The sequence below is a fragment of the Taurulus bubalis genome (genome assembly GCF_910589615.1).
Source record: "Taurulus bubalis genome assembly, chromosome: 20".
Classification (NCBI taxonomy): domain Eukaryota; kingdom Metazoa; phylum Chordata; class Actinopteri; order Perciformes; family Cottidae; genus Taurulus; species Taurulus bubalis.
In genome coordinates, this window is record NC_136608.1 from 6,281,762 (window position 1) to 6,301,000 (window position 19,239).

General features: G+C 43.3%; 1 protein-coding gene across 1 annotated transcript in view; it reads left to right on the forward strand.

Moving 5' to 3' along the window:
* Positions 1-19,239, forward strand: part of celsr1a (cadherin EGF LAG seven-pass G-type receptor 1a) — an 82,929-nt gene that overhangs the window by 55,567 nt on the left and 8,123 nt on the right. The window contains exons 8-26 of the mRNA XM_079236217.1: positions 1,290-1,447; positions 3,223-3,386; positions 3,615-3,740; positions 7,028-7,194; positions 7,351-7,536; positions 7,629-7,742; positions 7,876-8,050; positions 8,153-8,294; positions 9,622-9,742; positions 9,905-10,088; positions 11,910-12,011; positions 13,354-13,448; positions 14,063-14,272; positions 14,562-14,745; positions 14,851-14,994; positions 15,097-15,280; positions 15,853-16,020; positions 16,131-16,257; positions 16,353-16,553. Of these exons, the coding sequence (XP_079092343.1) occupies positions 1,290-1,447; positions 3,223-3,386; positions 3,615-3,740; positions 7,028-7,194; positions 7,351-7,536; positions 7,629-7,742; positions 7,876-8,050; positions 8,153-8,294; positions 9,622-9,742; positions 9,905-10,088; positions 11,910-12,011; positions 13,354-13,448; positions 14,063-14,272; positions 14,562-14,745; positions 14,851-14,994; positions 15,097-15,280; positions 15,853-16,020; positions 16,131-16,257; positions 16,353-16,553 (2,952 nt within the window). The remainder of the gene's footprint in view (positions 1-1,289; positions 1,448-3,222; positions 3,387-3,614; positions 3,741-7,027; positions 7,195-7,350; positions 7,537-7,628; positions 7,743-7,875; positions 8,051-8,152; positions 8,295-9,621; positions 9,743-9,904; positions 10,089-11,909; positions 12,012-13,353; positions 13,449-14,062; positions 14,273-14,561; positions 14,746-14,850; positions 14,995-15,096; positions 15,281-15,852; positions 16,021-16,130; positions 16,258-16,352; positions 16,554-19,239) is intronic.

Here is a 19,239-nt window from a genome sequence, read left to right on the forward strand (position 1 = left end):
GTCGCTACAGTGGTTTGAAAGTCTCTCCTGCGTTCCTCTAAACAGCCTGGGTGCCTTATGTAAACACTGCACTGCTGTCAGATCTGGGATCTTTAGTCCCTTTTGTTGTGTGTTGTTATAGTCATGAGAGTTGCCACTCTGCCAGCAGAGATAGCAGAGAGAGGTAACTAATCATTTTGTATCTATTGTAAGCCACTCACGGCAAGATTATGAAATGTAAACACTGGCATTGTACTCTAAATATGTCTTTATTGGTTTAAAGACTTATTCCTTTTATGTCTGAACTTGGCTCATATCTTCAGCATTGAAAAGAAGTGTTATTTAATTGGTGGAAACATTTCATTGAAGTCCTCAAATTCCTTCTGCTTCCTGTTCCAAGGCCACTATTGTGTAGTAAAAAGCTCCATTGAACTCTGGTCTCCGGTTATATATTACAAAAACTAAAGCGATTTGGTGGCCTGATTTTCTAAGCTGATCCACATTTTCTCAGATCAACATTTGTCGGCCACAGGCCTTGATGGAGGAATTAGCCCACGTTGTAATCATTCGGTGCCAGCTAATGCACACAATGGGCTGTTTGTCATCCTAAGCCAAGAGAGGCCTGTGCACTTCTGCTCCAAGTCGGCTAAAGTCAGATGGACATTGTTTGTGTTGCTCTGACCTGCACTGTGATTGAGCTCCAAAGCTCAGCCAAAATTTCTTACGTTGAATAAGAAGAAAGAAAGAAAGAAATCAAGCATTACAAGTTTTAACTAAATTCCATCAGTTAAGATTTACCATGACAATGCACTGCAGGAAATAAAACAAAAGATGAGATTCCATGTAGCGTAGAGCAGTGATCCCAACATTTATTATCAGATATGCTTGTATTATCAGTCGTAGTATAAACTTAAGTATCTTGCCCCTTTATCGTCATGATATACATGTGTTCAAAGGGTCTGTTTTTAAACAGGATATTATTTAACTCCTAATTATATAAAAGTGGATGTTACAATATTCTTTCATGAAATTGAAATGTCAGAATTTAGGTTGGTTTGTTTGAGTTTGCTTCTCTGCTTGCTAGCTTGCCTGCTATTTTTCACGCACTTCGTCCCAAATTATTGTGATCATGTGTTATAGCTGATTCAATATATTGACATATCACGTTTTATCTAATTACTTAAGCTGCTCCACAATCTTTAAAGTAGTCCCTGTAGTAAAAGTGGAAATACTGATGTTGCAAATCCTTAGATATCTGGATCCTAACATGTAATTTATGTTGAATAACTGTGTTTTGTTTTATTTTTCAGCCAAACATTGGGCGTCTCGGCATCCCTCATGGACCCTCTGGAGAAAAGGTGGCTGTCGTTGCCGTAGATGACTGTGACATCTCCATGGCGATTCGCTTCGGAAAGCAGATTGGCAACTACTCGTGTGCCGCCCAGGGCACCCAGACCGGACAGAAGAAGTAAGCCGAGTCTTTCCTTCTCTTTCACTCATCTTTCTCTCTCTAGGTCTCACCACTCATCTTCAATCCATCCAACGCACGCTCACTAGTCAGACCAATAAGTAAAGATGTGGTACCTTCGGGTCTTCATTACAACAGATTACGCAACTCTGATTCCACAACCCTCTCCACCTTTTGTCTTTTAATCTGAGTGTTCATCCTCACGGTCTTTCTGCTGTCAGACACGGCCTCGGAAACCCAAAAAGCTCACCTTAATCCGACTCACTTTGCGATTCCCGCACAGTAATTAATTTTGTATGTTTTCTAGCGTGAGAGTTTTTTTTAATGAGTCTAATGGAGAGCTAGCATGCTGAGACACATTTAGTCTGCAGAGGGTGGGGACAGAGAGCGCTTCAACAAGGTTAATGAGGTTACATTCCTTCAGGAACTTGTTGCACAGGTCACAGAAGCTGAGAGGCGTTCGGATACCTAAACTGCGTAGGGATATACAGATATACATTACGCTGGTGTGTAATGCGATGCAAACAAGCAAAACGCATGGAGATTTGTTGTGGAGACGCGATCCAGAGTGTGATTGAAGTACAGAGCAGCACTGTGTAGAGGGAGGGTGAACCTGAGAAATGCCACTGAAATAGAAACAACTCAGCTTTTAAAACCAGATTGTCTTTTGTACAAATATGTATTTTAAGAACCTTTGTTAAGGTCCATACAGTGACCCATCACATGTATTAACTATGTCTTACATTGCACTTTTACACTGCAATGCTCTGCTATTCCTGTGGCAACTCTGTGCAGACTCCATTCTGTACATGTATGTCTCTGCACTCATGTCCTCAAGACATATTTCTCTATCATACTTGGAAAGTTTGGATTGACTTCTCACACCCACAATTTATCGATTTTCATGTTGCCAAACTAGAAATGTTATTATTTCAACTGTACAATTTAAATTGAAAAAATACTGACTAAATGACTTAATAAAAACTAAAAATAATACAAAAATATTCCCTGTTGCAAAATATCTTGAATTCATTCATTGATATGAATTAAATTAAAATGCTTCACCAAACCTAGTAATCTATCCATCAGGTTGCATTAATAATATACAAACAAATTATTGATGGGTTATTTTGAGGCAATACAGAGCACAAATATCTCCGAAGAACTATTGCAGTTTGTGGCTCTAAACCCACATCAGATTTCCATTTTTTATTTATTAGAGTCTTTGAATAAGCTTCACATGCTCCTGACTGCACATCATTGTTTGTGCTGTATGCACACGACATGCAACGGTTTAGCATTGCATTAGATTAAGTCTCCTGCAGCACTTTAGTGTTTGATGTGGAGTGTTTGAGAGGCTGGAAGTGTAAGCAGCTTCTACATGACCTACTATGTAGAACCTCACTTGTGAAACTTATTTCAGAAATATCCGCCATGCTAAGGGCTTATGCCTTACCTCAGTCGCCCTTTCTGGTCTAAACTCTGGAGCATCAATGGGCTGTCACAGATTTACAAGTAGTAGAACAATCCTGAACATCATTATTATTATTTCTATTATTTTATTCACAAAAAGTCAAAATATGGGTTACATCATCGCAGATCTGAATAAATGTGTTTGTGTCCAAACCCGGCTCTGATTGTCTGGTTTCTTGTAATTAAAAGTATTTCACATCGACACACACACTCATTCAATACTTAGAGTATAAAAGTAGATTTTCTTTTTTTTTTACATTTGGATTTTGCTCTGATACATTTTCTGTTTGTGTCGTCTGCAGGTCTCTGGACTTGACAGGGCCGCTGCTGCTAGGCGGCGTTCCCAACCTCCCCGAGGACTTCCCGGTCGGGAACAGAGACTTTGTGGGCTGCATGAGAAACCTCAGCATCGACAGCAAACCCATCGACATGGCCAGCTACATCGCTAACAACGGCACCGAAGCAGGTTGGACATGCTGCACTGTCAATGAAACAGCCTATGTTAATGCCGAAGAGAAAAACCTTAACGCCTTGCTTTTGCTCCTTTTACATGAAACTGTAAAAAAAAACACGTACCATTAGCAGTGAGCTAAAGTTAGCATGTTTCGATGTTTTTTCCCCCAGTGTTTTTGCAGCCCATAAACAGATGCATACATTGGACAAACATATTGATTATGATGTGTTTGATGTCAAGGTTGTCCGGCGAGGAAAAACTTTTGCATGAACGACCCGTGCCAAAACGGAGGAGTGTGTGTCAGCAAGTGGGACACCTACAGCTGCGACTGCCCAACCGGCTACGGAGGCAAGAATTGTGAACAAGGTAAGAAGAAGAATCATGATGGAGTCAAAAAAAAAGTGTCTGTAACAATGTCTTTGTATCAATATATGCATTCATATAGAGGTGTGTCTTTGGCCAAATGTGCCTGCATCTACACGCTCCTCCTGTGAGCGTCTGTGTTTACCTGCTGTAAGTGCACAGTGTGTGTGTGTGTGTGTGTGTTTGTGTGTGTGTGTGTGTGTCAAGGACTTCCAGGAAATGGTTTGTGCTTGGCAGATCAAATGGGATAAGGAGCGCCTCCCCTGACTCAGTCTGACTCATGCAGCAGCCACAATGGAGATTCACAATGAAGCCTCTTCTCACTACTGAACAGACACTAAACATGGCCTCAGGTTTGGAGTTAAGGACTAGAACAAACTCTGACTCACTCATCAAAACCCAGACAAAGGGTGAAACAAAACACATACACACACACTGACCCAATGGCTGTCCTCTGTGTGCTCCGGTGCTGACCTATATACAGCACTTATACACAAATAGATAGTGATGGATTGAACATATAGCAGTGTTTCCTTGTTAGCTTTGATGTTTTTACGTTTCCTTAAGAGCATCACAGTGTTTTTATTCACACTCCATAACACGATCTCATGTTCTTCTACAGTAAGGAGAGAACATTGATTTTCTTCTTCAGGGCAAGCTTCCAAACAATGTGCGAAGGTGTGAATTCCTCTCCTCGTCCCCCTTCGCCTCTGAGGTAGCCGCCTAGCCAGCGCCAGGCCCCAGTATCCACTATCTGAACTGGGCCGGGATCACAGCAAGCTGGGATAAAGGTTTTGGCTACACTGCTGCTTGTTGACACGTTTGGTTTGCAGGCTTTGCACACCTAGCTGCCACACGAGAAACAAGAGATTCGTTAACTGCCAAAATCATCCAGACTGGACATGAAAAGACTGAATTCCAGATCAGATTTCAATTGTACAGACCATTGTTTAAAAAAAGAAAAAAGGCAAGGAATGAATTATGTCACGCTAACTTAAAGGAGATTACAGTCAGGCTAAATATAAGCATGATGTACACTGGAAAACACTCGCTTCTATATGGGTGTCAGTAGCTTGTTATGACAAGTATATGGATCTCTGCATTGTTGTCAAATGAGCTGTTGTTGTAATTGAGAATTTGTTTATAGTCAACATACCCGGTACCAACATACCACCTTTAATATTTTTGAGAAAAGTGTGAAAGTTGTTCAGGTGAGACATAATGAGTCTCAGTTGGACTTGGCTGCAGACTTTTGGATGTCTGGATCTGCTAAAGTCCTCCGACCCGGTCAAAGCGCCACTGTGCCTGCTCTCCCATCCGAAAACTGTAGCTTATACAGAACCGTGTGAACTTCCCTCTGATCCAACACAATTAAAGGGCTGAGATTAGCACTGCATACCACGTTTTTTGCTCAATCTCTTAATACTACTGTAGGAAAGTATATGAGCTTGAGCATAATAAATATTATTTAATTACAGCATGCTAACAGGCTAAACTTAGATGGTGAACCTGATGATGAATATAACCTGCATGGATGTGTTTTTCACTGTGAGCATGCTAGCATACTGATGGAGAGCATGCTAACCAGCTCACATTTGGCTTAAAGCACCTTTGTGTAAAAGTAAATCAGAAATGAGGAGCGGCTGGATTTAGATTTAGCTGGATTTTAGTTGTTTTTTTTGTACTCCTTTGGTAAAGTAGTCGGACTAAAGCCACCGTAGTTACTACAAACAAATATGTGCTTTGTCTCATAATTACAGCGTGCGTATGTGTGTTTTTCTGAAAGCTCCTGTTGAAATATGTGCCCGGGGGAACCGAGAACGTACAGGGTTTATGCTGTATATTTTACAGGAGGAAGCACTTCACTGTATGTCGTGCTGAAAGGTGGACCCTTGCTGTGTGTGTGTTAAGTGTGTTTGCGTTGATCTCTCTGTCAGCATCAACGGAAGCTTATATACTATAGTTTGGGTTTTCGGTGGATTTGCACAACGTCTCTAGACATTGACTGTTTGTCTCAGAATTAGTGCGTATTAATCCCGAGACATAAAGGAGTAATTCGATTAAATGGAATTAAAAACAGAAGTGATCGTAACCAGCCAAATATCACATTTCAACACAGTAAGCAAACTGTTAATTCTGAAGCCAGTTCTATGGGGTTTCTTTTTATTAGTATAATTAGATTAAAACTAAAATGTGACTCAATCTCATAAGAGTGGTTGAGTCTGCAAGCAAAAAGACCTCTTTTCCTTCTTGCCTCATGTCACAAAGGCCGTGGTTACGCTTGTCTTCTCAGTGCAACGTTTGTGATCAGATGCGCCAGATTGGAACCTCAGCAGTGTCCACATATGTGTGTCCACACCGGACACTGGGCAGGCCTCCTCGGCATGGGATCAGTCTGATCGGATCCCAATGCGAGCAAGTTCCAAACTCGGAGCGTACAGACTAGACAATTAATGTGTCATGGCATGATCGCATGACAAGCGTGAACACGGCCAATGACATTTTTAAACTCTCTGTTTCACTTTACTGAAGAGGATAATTATGTTGGACCTGATTAATCATGTCTGTTAAATCATATTGAAACTCTGACACCTTTAGCTAACTTGCCTCGCGTCGGGAAATGACCGACGTAATTATCTCTCACTAGAAATGATCACAATTTTGTGGTCAAACCCTTTTCATTCCTCATCTCATTTTAGGGAGGAAGTGATGTGTGTGTTGTCGTTCGTTATGCTAGTGTGGGGGATGCTAAGTGATCTTGTTAGCTGTTCCGTTTGAGCTAACGTTACTGTTAGCAAAGAGCCCCGTTGCAATACTGTGAACACTCAAGCAATACACCTGCAAGTTAAGGAAACCAACGTCTGCGGGTCGTTACTGCGGACGTTACAATATCAACGTTTACACGAACATGTTTGGTAACTGTCAAGCTTGAAATGACAACTAACGGTCGCGCAATTTAAATCTACCTGTTGTTTTTAAGTGCGCACTGATATGGAACGCTCTAAATGTAAACAGGCTATACAGTACTTTATGGCTGAATAAACTACACCTCGTGACTCACTCTCAACCAATCAGAATGCTTGATTTGATCTACCCGTATTATAATCAGCCATAAAGTACTGTACCCTTGAACAGTACATTATTGCACGACACAGTACTGCCTCTCGTACCTTATTGCTTAAGAATAACACCAATGCTTCGATATAAATGTGGCACAGAGCTATCCTTAAAATGCTAAACACTAATGATGTTTTCCCCTTTACTCTTCCTCCCGGCTTGTCCCCGTCCAGTGATGCCATCTCCTCAGTTCTTCGACGGCCAATCGCTCATCTCCTGGAGCGAGACGGACATTACCGTCGCTGTTCCCTGGTTCATGGGCCTCATGTTCCGCACCAGGCAGCCCGCTGGCACCCTGATGCAAGCCAACGCCGGAGCCCACTCCACCATCAACCTCATGGTGAGATACCATAAACATGTCAACAGATTATTGTCAATGAAAATGTCATCGTCATCAGCATACAGTGCAATCTTTTTTTTTGGGACTTCATTTCTCTGCAGTCGAGAATACTTTCTAAACGGAAATGAAAGTAAAATAACCTTTCCCACCTTTTAGGTGAGTGAGCAGCAGATTCGTATGGAGGTGTTTCTGAGGCAGCAGCTGGTGGCGTCGCTGGGCTTCCCACAAGTTCGCGTCAATGACGGGGAGTGGCATCACCTGCTGGTAGAGCTGAGAAGCACCAAAGGCGGCAAGGACATCAAATACGTGGCTTATGTGTCCCTGGACTACGGCGTGTACCAGGTACAGGCGAATGACGTCACAACTAGAAAAGGATGTAGACAAGTTTTCAAGGATAAAAGAGTTCTCATTTATTGTTTTGTTTTTTTAAGCAGAAGTCAGTGGAGCTCGGTAATGACCTCCCGGGATTGAAGCTGCAAACTCTTCATGTTGGAGGTTTGCCTGGAGAGGGAAACCATGTCAGAAAAGGATTTGTTGGTTGCATACAGGTATGTGTTTTTTCAAACAGTAGTTTTCTATTTTCCTGGACCACTTCTTCTTTTTCTGAACTGTTTTTTTTCCTTTTCCTCTTGTCCTGCTTCTTCTTCTTCTTCGTCATCATCAATGTGCGCCCTCCATTAGGGAGTGCGTATGGGTGAGACGTCCACCAACGTGGCCAACGTGAACATGGCTCAGGGCCTGAAGATCCGCGTGGAAGACGGCTGCGACCTGGCTGACCCCTGCGACTCCAACATCTGCCCTGAGAACAGCCACTGCAGCGACGACTGGAGCACGCACACCTGTGTCTGTGACCCAGGTAATATACACTTGCACGAACAACACACACTCCAGCTAAACTCTTAGTGTCGCTCGATTAAGTTTGAGTGTCACTCCTCACTCTTTTCTCTTTGTCCTGCAGGTTTTTTTGGGAAGGAGTGTGTGGATGCTTGCCAGCTCAACCCTTGCGAGCACGTTTCCACTTGCGTTCGGAAACCGAGTTCCTCCCACGGCTACACCTGTGAATGTGGACAGAACCACTTCGGCCAGTACTGTGAAAACAAGTAAGCTCCCTTCCCTTCTCTGTTGATTTCACCTTCTATCATTTGAAGAAACTCTATTTTTATTACACTTTATTATGCCATAAAAGTTGAGCCAGTAGCACCGAGTGTAATATTCACTTCAGAGGCTGGTTTACGCTCTTAAAGTTGTACCTTTTAGAGCTTTACTCTAAAAGGTAATCACAAAAATCTTTGCAGATTACATCTTGAACTGCATTCTAGAGAAGTTAGTTTTCCATGCTAAAAGCTCCCTCCCAGACCATAATTTGTATCCAGATGTTAAAAATTAAGCAGGCTTCCAGAGACAAAGCACACTAATCTCCTTTAGTTATGTTAGGCTCTTGGTCTTTTTGTCATGTTGCCAACATCCTGAGTCTTTCATAGCAGCTTTATTGGTCAGTAATCTGAGCTTTATTGTGTATGTGTGCCTGTGTGTGAAGTAGAGAGAGAGAGGAAACATCGATTCAAAAATAAATAATCAAATTACTAGGCGACATTTAGAAAGTCTGTAAATACTCGCAGAAAGTGGCGAGTTAGTTCTGCACTGTCAGCATTGTCTGAGAGGGCACGTGAATTAGCCAGCTCTGATTGAGAAGCAGTCATTTCCCCCTGACCCCTATGACACGCATCACGTCCTGTCTTAAGCAGGATGTGGGATTCCCCCTTCACGGCCGACTGATCCTCCATAGGTGTTCAGTCACCGCCGCCCTCAGACTGCTGCTCGTCCCCTATCAGATCACATCGCTCAGCTGGAGTTTGTGTCTCTCTCTTTCTCTCATTGAGAGAGAAAGAGAGTCTCTGTGTATGTTTGTGTGAATGAGTCACACCTGAACCACTGACTTAAAAGTGCGGAGGAAGTTTATTCTAGATTCAAGATCGTTTAGTTGTAAATAAACTTCACAGATAGCTATCAGATTTGGAGTATTTTGTTCAAGTTGATACCATGTCAGTCAGTAGATGGCAAAACCCGATCAACCATCACTTTGCTTGTTTGACACATCATTTTAATTTTTTTGTGGCCCCGATTCTTTTGGAACATTAAAATGATGTGAAAAACGTTTTTGTCATCTCTCTCACATTACAAATACAGAACCTCTGTCTTATTAGTTAATTATATGAGGGCACAGACAAGAGAAATAAATCCAGTATTGCTCGAAAAATACTTTTGAAACTGCAGGTCAGATAGTTTTCCACATGTATGGTGATAAAGTACATTTTAGTTTACAATGCAAGTGTGCTGAAACCTGTAATAACTGATATGTGTTAGCCTCTTTCACATGGTCACAAAGGTTTTATTGAATTTTTATGACAAATTTGTGTTTGATGTCAGAGTGGAGAAGCCATGTCCTCAAGGTTGGTGGGGCAGTCCTGTGTGTGGACCCTGTAACTGTGATACTAACAGAGGATTTCATAAAGACTGCAACAAGACCACTGGAGAGTGTCGCTGCAAGGTAAAATCATACATAACAATACTTTACATTACCTGGATTGATACACGTACTACTACTTTTTGTGATTACCAGCAAAGGTTGCTCAGGACAGCAGATGGATCATCTTGTCGATGAAACGTTTAAATATGGTATTAGTCATTCAAGTCTTCTCCCTTCCTGCAGGAAAACCACTATCGTCCAGAAGGCGAGGACACTTGCTACCCCTGTGAGTGCTTCTCTCTTGGCTCCGATTCTCGAACATGCGACGCCATCACTGGGCAGTGCCCCTGTAAAGGAGGAGTCATCGGCCGTCAGTGCAACCGCTGTGATAACCCCTTCGGCGAGGTCACTCCCACTGGATGCGAGGGTATGTGTATTTAAAATATGATCTTTACTGATATCCTTTAACTTGTTTTCTAGCGACTGATTGTAATTTAAAATGGAGAGACTCAAATCTTAAACAGTAGCTCTGAAAGTTGGAAAAAGTAGTAAAGTATTAAATTAGCCTTGCAAAATAGCAAATTGTTTCTCACATTAAAGATAAGATAAGATATTCCTTTATTAGTCCCGCAGTGGGGAAGTTTGCAGGATTACAGCAGCAGACGGGTAAAGTGCACACAAAAGACACATAGTAAAATAAAAAAAACAAGGAAAATAAATAAACAGTAAGAAAGAAAAACAGTAAGAATCAACAATATCAATACTATATATACAGACAGAACGCAATGTATTTATATTGCACCGGTTGAAGTGATCAAAGTGAATAAAGTGTGTTTTTGTGGTCTACTATTTTTTTTAGGCAAGATGCTAAATAGGCAAGCATAACAATTAATTTATAATAGGGATACAATAGGGATACAATTAACCAAATACTAACATTGAAGTAAAACACAAGTTCATAGCTATTGCAAAGTACTGTCAAAGAAAAGTGAAAGGGTTTGCTGTGGTCATGACAAGGACAGTTGTGCCAAAACTATTTCAGAAATTGGGTGTATTATTCCTTTAAATGTTCCGGTTCACAGAGTGAGCCCGGATGAACCGGCTGAATCGATGAAGTGTCAAAAGGAGACAAATATTGTCGCTCAAGGTCTGCTGGTGCCTCAGTTGAGCTAACTGCACGTCTTTGTCGCCACCCAGTCAAGCAGAAGAGGCGAGTCTGGCTAGTGAGCTGACTTGGCAGAGGGACCGCACACACACAATACAGTAGAGATGAATAGAAGACAAAGCCACAGAGTCCAGAAACCGAATGTCAATGTGCTGACTGTTTGACCCAATATGGAGCTCTCCAGTCCCACGACGTGTTTGGACTGTTAATGGATGTAAATCTATGACAAGATGGTTCCTTTTGTTTGAAAATCTTGCTTTGTTTATTTTTGATCAAGCGGATTTAAGACATTATTTCACATCAGAAGGGACAAATACATTCTGATGCAGGAAAGGAGTGAGAGAGGGAGTGGAGATGGAAGAATGGAACAAGCGAGATGCTTCTTTGGTCATGTCCCGCGGGTCACTGAGCTGTGACCATCCATAGCAGGCCTCATACCGATCTGTCAGCGCCGAACCCAAACACAGCGGTTAATGTCAGCACAGCCTTTAGTCATGACAGAAAGTCTTGTGTTATTGTAGAAATGATCCTGAAAGAAAGGGTAAGTATGATCCAATAGAACGTTTAAAAGATGAGCTCATTGGATCTAAAGTCAAAATGTTACTGAGGTTATGAAGTTATGTGAACAGTTAATGAAACACTTGGGGATTAAAGGCTGTGTGCAACTACAGTGAGAGGAGCGACAAACAAGCCAACAAGCCTGCAGGTCCCAGCTTGGTTTGTCCTGGAGATTTATTAACCCACATAAATGAATTATGTATCACAGCTTGTGTAGAGGCCCAGCAGGTTTAATGTGGGCAAATGCCACTGTGCTGGTCTGACTGGCTGTTTAATAAAGTGGATCGGATAGGTGGCATCCTGAGGTGGAACCAAAGCAGGCATTTACATTTTAACGGGTAATTTATGTCGTTCAGTTTCAGTTTATGATTCACCTCTTTAAGGGTCAATTTATGCAATGCTCTCAAACCATCTTTTGTTTGCCTTATACATCAGTTTTGATGGAAGCTGCATGTGTGTTTACCTGCTAGTTTCAAACCATATTCACATTATAACCTGCACCTTTTGTGTCCTTTTCCTCCACAGTGGTGTACGAGGGCTGTCCCAAGGCGTTTGATGCAGGCATCTGGTGGCCCAAGACCAAATTTGGACGCCCCGCCGCCATGAACTGTCCAAAAGGATCAATCGGTGAGTGCTTTTATACCCCTCTGATGACAAAAGCAACATGTGGTGTAATTATTTTTGCTCTGGCTGGCATCCTAACAGTGTGTGGTCCACTTAAAATGAATGAAGAGCAGAAGAGTTTCAGGCCACTAATTTATATTGAGGTCAATGACAATTAACCAGTTTTATTGTCCCATTTCTGCAAAATTTAAAGGAATAATTCAACATTGTATTACTTTCAGACAAATCCAGGCTAGCTGTTTCCACTTTTTCCAGATTTTATGACAAGCTAAAGCGGCCACTGGTTAGTTTTGCTAGCTAACAGCAAGTGACAATTACAGGACCATGTTATATGCTAAAACATAGTGGACACCAACACAAGTACAAGTATTCCATAAAGTAAGCTAACTGCCTTCGCAATGTTAGTGACAACACCACATGTACCGAAAGCTAGCTAACATTAGCTACCAAAAGCTATTAAAAAAAGTAACGCTCTAGCAGCAAAACTTCTGACTCCTGTTTTATTGCTTATGCTCGCTATTATCAACTCTACATTCCTAAGACGAAGATTGTGTTGTTCACTGCAGTTGGATTAAGCTGCATGAGTGGCTTTGTGTTTGTGAGTTAATTTATTTAAAGGCGCACACACTCTCTATTTAAAGCTTAACAACACAGTGATGAGGCTCTCTGATTGGTCCATTGGTCCACCAGAGCGTTCTCATCGACCAATCATGTACGTGTGTGTCTGTAGATGTGTTGTGTGTGTGAGAGAGAAGACAGTCGAACTCAAGACTTGTGTTCGGTGACCTATTCCTCACTTTCCTGGTTACACCCCATAGATACTGCCGTCACCACGGCGACCCCTTTTGTCGTCTCCCCAGACTCATTTGGGAATTTATTTGCCAGCGCTGCTCGTCGCCTTCTCTTAGCTCCAACCCACTGGCAAGTCCTCCAGCCACCTCTCCCCGTTTAACAATGGCATCAGAAGAGAGACTTTGCATTTGGATGAAGCCTTTTCTCAAACTGAATCAGACTGGAGCGGGTTGCAAATATTTAAACAGACAAAAAAAGACAGGAAGTGTTTTACATTTTTCAGGTATTTAACATAATCCGAGCTATTGGGATTCTTTTTAAACCCCCAAAATGTAGTTGCCTGTTCCTCTTTTTGTTTAGCAATGAATAGCGTCTGCAGGTATCCTATTCTGATTGCATACAGCAAGTCTTATATAATTATATATATAACAGTTTATATAATTCGAGAATATAGTGTGTGCTCTCACATTACTAGATGTTTAACTTGACCGCCTCTTGTATGTCCGGGAAACATTTGCAGGAAACATATTTAAAATCTGTTTTGTTTTTTAAGGTACTGCCATTCGCCACTGCAACGATGAGAAGGGCTGGTTGTCGCCTGAGCTCTTCAACTGCACCACCGTCTCCTTCTCCCATCTGAAGAAGCTGGTGAGTGCTACACACAATACAACATTATGCTGTCGCTTTCAGCTGAACATCTTTTACACAATGACAGCTTTCAAGGTCCATGAAGCCTTTGAATAAAGTGAAAAATAAATAATATCTGGACCTGTTTGAATATGAAGTTCTCATCAGACTGTTTATGCCTCTGTACACTGCATCAGTCTCCCTTCTGAATGATCATATTGATTGAACTATCGGTCGTAAGGGAGCTGATGCGTCATCACTGATGCCATTTCATAAGAGGAAGTCTGTGGGAGATTCAAACATATATTCATCTGTGAAAAGAGACGACGGGTTGCTTTGTGTAATCAACCACAGAGGAATTGTCAAAAAGGTGTCAGCTAAATGATTAAGCCACTACAATAAAGGCCTATTATTTTTCTTCCTTGTTGTTATTATGTTTTGGACTGCCTGGATCGCCTTTCTGTATACAGTATTGCACCTATTGTGTTTAAACCTGAACCTAATACTCGAGGCGGGAACTTCTCAAAGCCCCGCTAATCCTGGGATTGACCAATTTCCATTATGTTTCACTCAGCTCGCCTTTGCTTTGACCTGCGTGTTTTCTCTCCATCCCTCGACCCTCCTTTTCCATCCAGAACGAGGACCTGCGTCGCAACAGCTCCAGGATGGACAGCGAGCGTTCCAAGACCATTGTGCGCTTGCTCCACAGCGCCACCAACAACACCCAGCATTACTACGGCAACGACGTGAAGACCGCCGCCCAGCTGCTGAATCACGTGCTGCAGTACGAGAGCCGGCAGGCGGGGTTCGAGCTCACCGCCATGAGGGACGCCGAGTTCAACGAGGTAGAAAAGAAAACTAACCGGATTCACAGATCAGCTTCTACATAATGGGCGGATTCCAAAATCCATTCTAAAAAATATCCGAAAGCTTTAATTTGGTGAAGCCCAGTCTGTAGCACTTGTGGCACACTGCCCTCCACTGGTTGTTCTCACTGGGAGAGCAACTCCTTTCATCACTAGTTATCTAATACTTCCACCATTGCTGTTATTACGACTCTCCTTGATATTTATGTGATGCATTTACATAAATGCTTAATTTGTGTCAATTGCTTTGTTTTTTGGGTTTCTCCAGAACTTGGTGCGAGCAGGAAGCGCCATCCTGGACCCCGACACCAAGGAGCACTGGGAGCAGATCCAGAAGACGGAAGGCGGCACCGCCCATCTGCTGCGCAACTTCGAGGACTACGCCAACACCCTGGCACAGAACGTCAGGAAGACCTACCTGAAGCCCTTCACCATCGTCACTGACAACATGAGTGAGTGGAGGAGCTGTGGTCACACATTGTGTAGCGCGATCCCACCCCGAAACACGGCCCTCACCCTCTGCCTCTGTCTCCTCCCCTTTGCCGCCTTTGACCCAGTTCTGACCGTGGACTACTTGGACGTGTCGGACCCGGAGCGGGGCACGCTGCCTCGGTTCCAGGACATCCAGGAGGATTACTCCAAAGAGCTCGGGTCCTCCGTCCAGTTCCCCCAGTTCAACCTCCGCACCGAGGGCCACAGAGGTAGGAATCACCCCGGCTGATGCTTTTAGCAGGTGCAAACAAATAAAATACACAACTCCAGTCGTATAGTCTGTCAATTTCTGTCTCGCTATCCCCTCCCAGCAGAGCCCGCCCCCGAACCTCCAAGTCAGACCGAGCCCCCGCAGGAGGAGGAGCTCACGGTGTCCGATAGGAGACGGCGTCACCTCGAGCCAGCCGCTCCTCTGCCGGTTGCGGTGGTGATAGTGTACAAATCGTTGGGGAAGCTCCTCCCGGAAAGTTACGACCCTGACCGCCGGAGTCTGAGGTAGACTACTGACAGCTAAAGTTTAGGCCTGCTGAGGGGTTCGTCGTCTTTACCTTCAAAAACCTTCCCACGTGTGTCTTTGTCAGACATTGATCAGGAGGGAGGGCAGGCCGACTTTCTCAAACTCTTAAAGCTCTCCTCTGTACTTTTCAGTGTATATACTGTGTAATTCATCATATTGTGTTTTAATCTTATGATAATACAGCACATGTCATAATATTTACTGTAGGTGTGTTTAAAGCAACCACCTTATCGGGCCTATAAAAATCTGTTTAGTTATTCATGACAAATGGAGCACGGAGTCTGTCAGGGTTGTGTGTGTGTGTGTGTGTGTGTGTGTGTGTGTAAAAGAGAAAACCTTACTAAGAATATCTTTTTAAAGATGACATAAGGAAGTTAACAAAAGGATAACAGTGAATATGATTTCAGTCTGTTATGGTGACCGACTACTACACATTAGTGGGCATCCGTGTAATGAAGCCATTAAAAGCAAATTTAAACTTACTGTAGCGAAGCGTTTAGATACTTTAAGTGAACCATTTTAAGTTGTTTAACTCCCTACGTCTTTCCAGGCTCCCGAACCGCCCAGTGATCAACACAGCCATCGTGAGCGCCACGGTGCACAGTGAGGGTCCGCCTCTTCCTCCCATCCTGGAACCTCCCATCACCTTGGAGTACACCCTGCTGGAGACGGAGGAGAGAACCAAACCTGTGTGCGTCTTCTGGAACCACTCCATCGCGTGAGTTGCACTTCACTTCACTTGCATGAACCCCAGAGATTAAACCTTGCAGATAAAACAGTATTTCATTTCATTTTTAAATGTCCCTTTCTTCTGCTGTGTGCGTTTAGGATCGGAGGTACAGGCGCCTGGTCCGCTAAAGGCTGCGAGGTCCTCAACAGGAACAACAGCCACATTAGCTGTCAGTGTAACCACATGACCAGCTTCGCCGTGCTCATGGACATTTCCAAGAGAGAGGTATTGACGGAAAAAATATAAAACACCTAACCAAGTTTTCTATTTTCTGCCTGTTGCCCTGTTACTGACTCCTGCCCTGTAACTGCTCTCCACAGCACGGAGACGTTCTCCCCCTGAAGATTGTCACCTACACCACGGTGTCGGTCTCCCTCTTCCTCCTCCTCCTCACCTTCATCTTGCTGTGCCTCTTGCGCCGGCTCCGCTCCAACCTCCACGCCATCCACAGGAACCTGGTGGCAGCGCTCTTCTTCTCCGAGCTCGTCTTCCTGCTCGGCATCAACCAGACTGACAACCCGGTGAGTGTTGGGGTATCACTGGTTAAAGGGATTTTACTGCTGTTAAAGGAGTGGTTTGGGGATATCAAACAGCCTTTGCCTCAGCTTGCTCTGCTTGTGACATTTGGACAGGAAGTCCCCCCAGTCAAGTAGGTATTTAGGTTACAGAGATCTGGTCCGGTCTCTGTTCCAGTTGGGCCTGTGCTGCTCTGCATGAATCAGAGGCGAACAGGCCGTCCGATGGGAAACAACACAGATGCATATGATACAGGTTTACACTAGTTTTGTACTTTTCCTCTGCTTGTTGCATGGTGGAACTTGAAGTGGGATAAGGGCCGTCTTACACCGATGTTCACTGTATTAAAACGTGCCAGGCGATATTTGTTTGGCCTGCGGGTAAACGTGGTGTTGACAGGGACTTTATCGGGCTTAAGGAGCAAAGACCTACCTGACATGGATTTGACAGAGTCTGTGTTTTGGTGCTCGGCTAATGACTGTAATAGTGAGGAATGAATGCCCTTTCCCAATTTAACCTCCCATGAGTTGATGTCACTGAACTGACAGCCCCTGCTGGATGTGACTGTGTTGCTGTGAAGCTCCATAATTAAAAAAGTGTAACATGCATCCTGAGTTAGTACAGAGTCTGTACTCAGAAATCAAATCAGCTAATCATGTTAAATTCATAATCCAGTTTGGAGTTGGGTAGATCACAGTAACGGCCATGCATGTGCACACACACACACACACACACACAAACACACACACACACACACACACACACACACACACACTCACACAGACATAATGTAAAGGATCAAAAGGTGTGGGAATTCTTTGAAGTCTGCTGACACAGACATTCAGACACACACACACGCACGCACGCACACACACACACACACACACACACACACACACACACACACACACACCTCTGTGTGCCAGCAGCGGAGACATGCTGTGACTGGTACTTGTCTCCAGAAGCAGGCCTCGGGGCGATAGGCACTGGCAAAGGTTTTCCCATAACAGCTTCTTAGTTTTCACTTGATAAATGTCTGTGGTAGGGAAAAATCATGAAAGTGTTAATTGGCGGGTAATCCTGCTTTTTTTGAAGAAGCAGAAGAATAACATCACATACCATCGACATACTTGCATAATTCTTGCACGTTTTGAGGTTGAACCCGCACAGTTAAATGCAGACATTGGTAGTTGCTTTGAGCAGGAAGCAAATGTATTGTCATGTAAGCAGCTTTAAAGCTCATAGTGACACGAATGCCATGTTAATTGGTATTAATTGAACATTGTCTCTTTGTATTTGTAAGCTTTGTTTGATGCCTCCTTAGCCTTCCTTAGCTATCCATCCAGGTTCAAGGGATTAAACTGACACATGTCTAAAGCAATACTATATAACTACCGGTACCACATGTACTAAAACATAGTGTAAAAAGCAAAAATAGAGATAAAGTCACGCAAACGTCGCTAACATTAGCAAACATTTAACAACCAAAAGCTACGGGTCATACCAGACCGAGTAAGGATGCAGCAGCAAAACAGTGAGTGTATTTAATTGAGCGGCGGTGCGTTTCATTGCTTGTGAGTTCAACGTTTCATTTGTTCTTCTTTCAAAAGTCACGCAGTGCCGCTCTGAAATGAACGCATCAGCTCTGACTAGTCTGGCCAAACCAGATGTCGGCAGTCTTACACAAGACGTCACAAGATCACCAGGCCCAGCTGTCAGTCCCAAATCACCGTATCTGCCAACCACCAGCCGTCAACCAGATGTACATCAGAGATTAAAGTCTAGTCAATTCAGGTTGCAAAGCCGACACAATGGTTTTAGTGGGGCTTACATTCTGCCTCATCACATCAAAAACGGAAGAAAAAAAAATTCACAGAATTGAAAATTGAGAGAACATAAACCAACTCATGCACCTGAGAGCTAAATCTGCCCTTCACATTTGCATATAGCAGCAGTCCTCACAATGTGAAATATGAAAGCAGGATTAAAGATTAGAAGGTTAAGTTCCAGATAAGTTGCAGGAGTCTTTTTTGACTTGTCCTGACTCAGTGTTTTGACTGCGATGAGAGGGACTTGAGCGCTGACTCACAACACACTGTACTGTATTATCTGCAACTGGATGAGGGAAAAAAGAAAAATAGAAGCCAAGGTTACACAGAGACTTTAAAAAAAGTGAAAGAAGAAGTTTTGTGTGCATGTTTGTGAGCATGCACGTCCTTTATCGAGTGTGTGTGTGTGTGTGTGTGTGTGTGTGTGTTTCAACCGTGGAATGCTGTCAGTGCGTGCCCAGGGCCATCCGCAGGATGATTTATAACTCCCTCAAAGTAGTCTCTCTCTCTCTCTCTCTCTCTCTCTTGCGCTCTCTCTCTTGCGCTCTCTCTCTCTCTCTCTCTCTCTCTCTCTCTCTCTCTCTCTCTCTTGCTCTCTCTCTCTCTCTCTCTCTCTCTCTCTCTCTCATCTCTGCAGCAGCACACAGCATTACTAAAATACAGCATCTCAACCGCCGGGACAATCCCTGACACACTGCATTCCTCCAATGCAGCAACAGGCACGGGAATAGGGAGGGAAGGAGAAAAAGGAGTGTGGGGAAAGGTTGAATAATTACTGTCCAACATAAGGACAGCTATTAATGAAGTTTGTAATAAAAAAATAAAAAAACAATCAACGTTTGCTGCCATTAGGGCTGCAAAT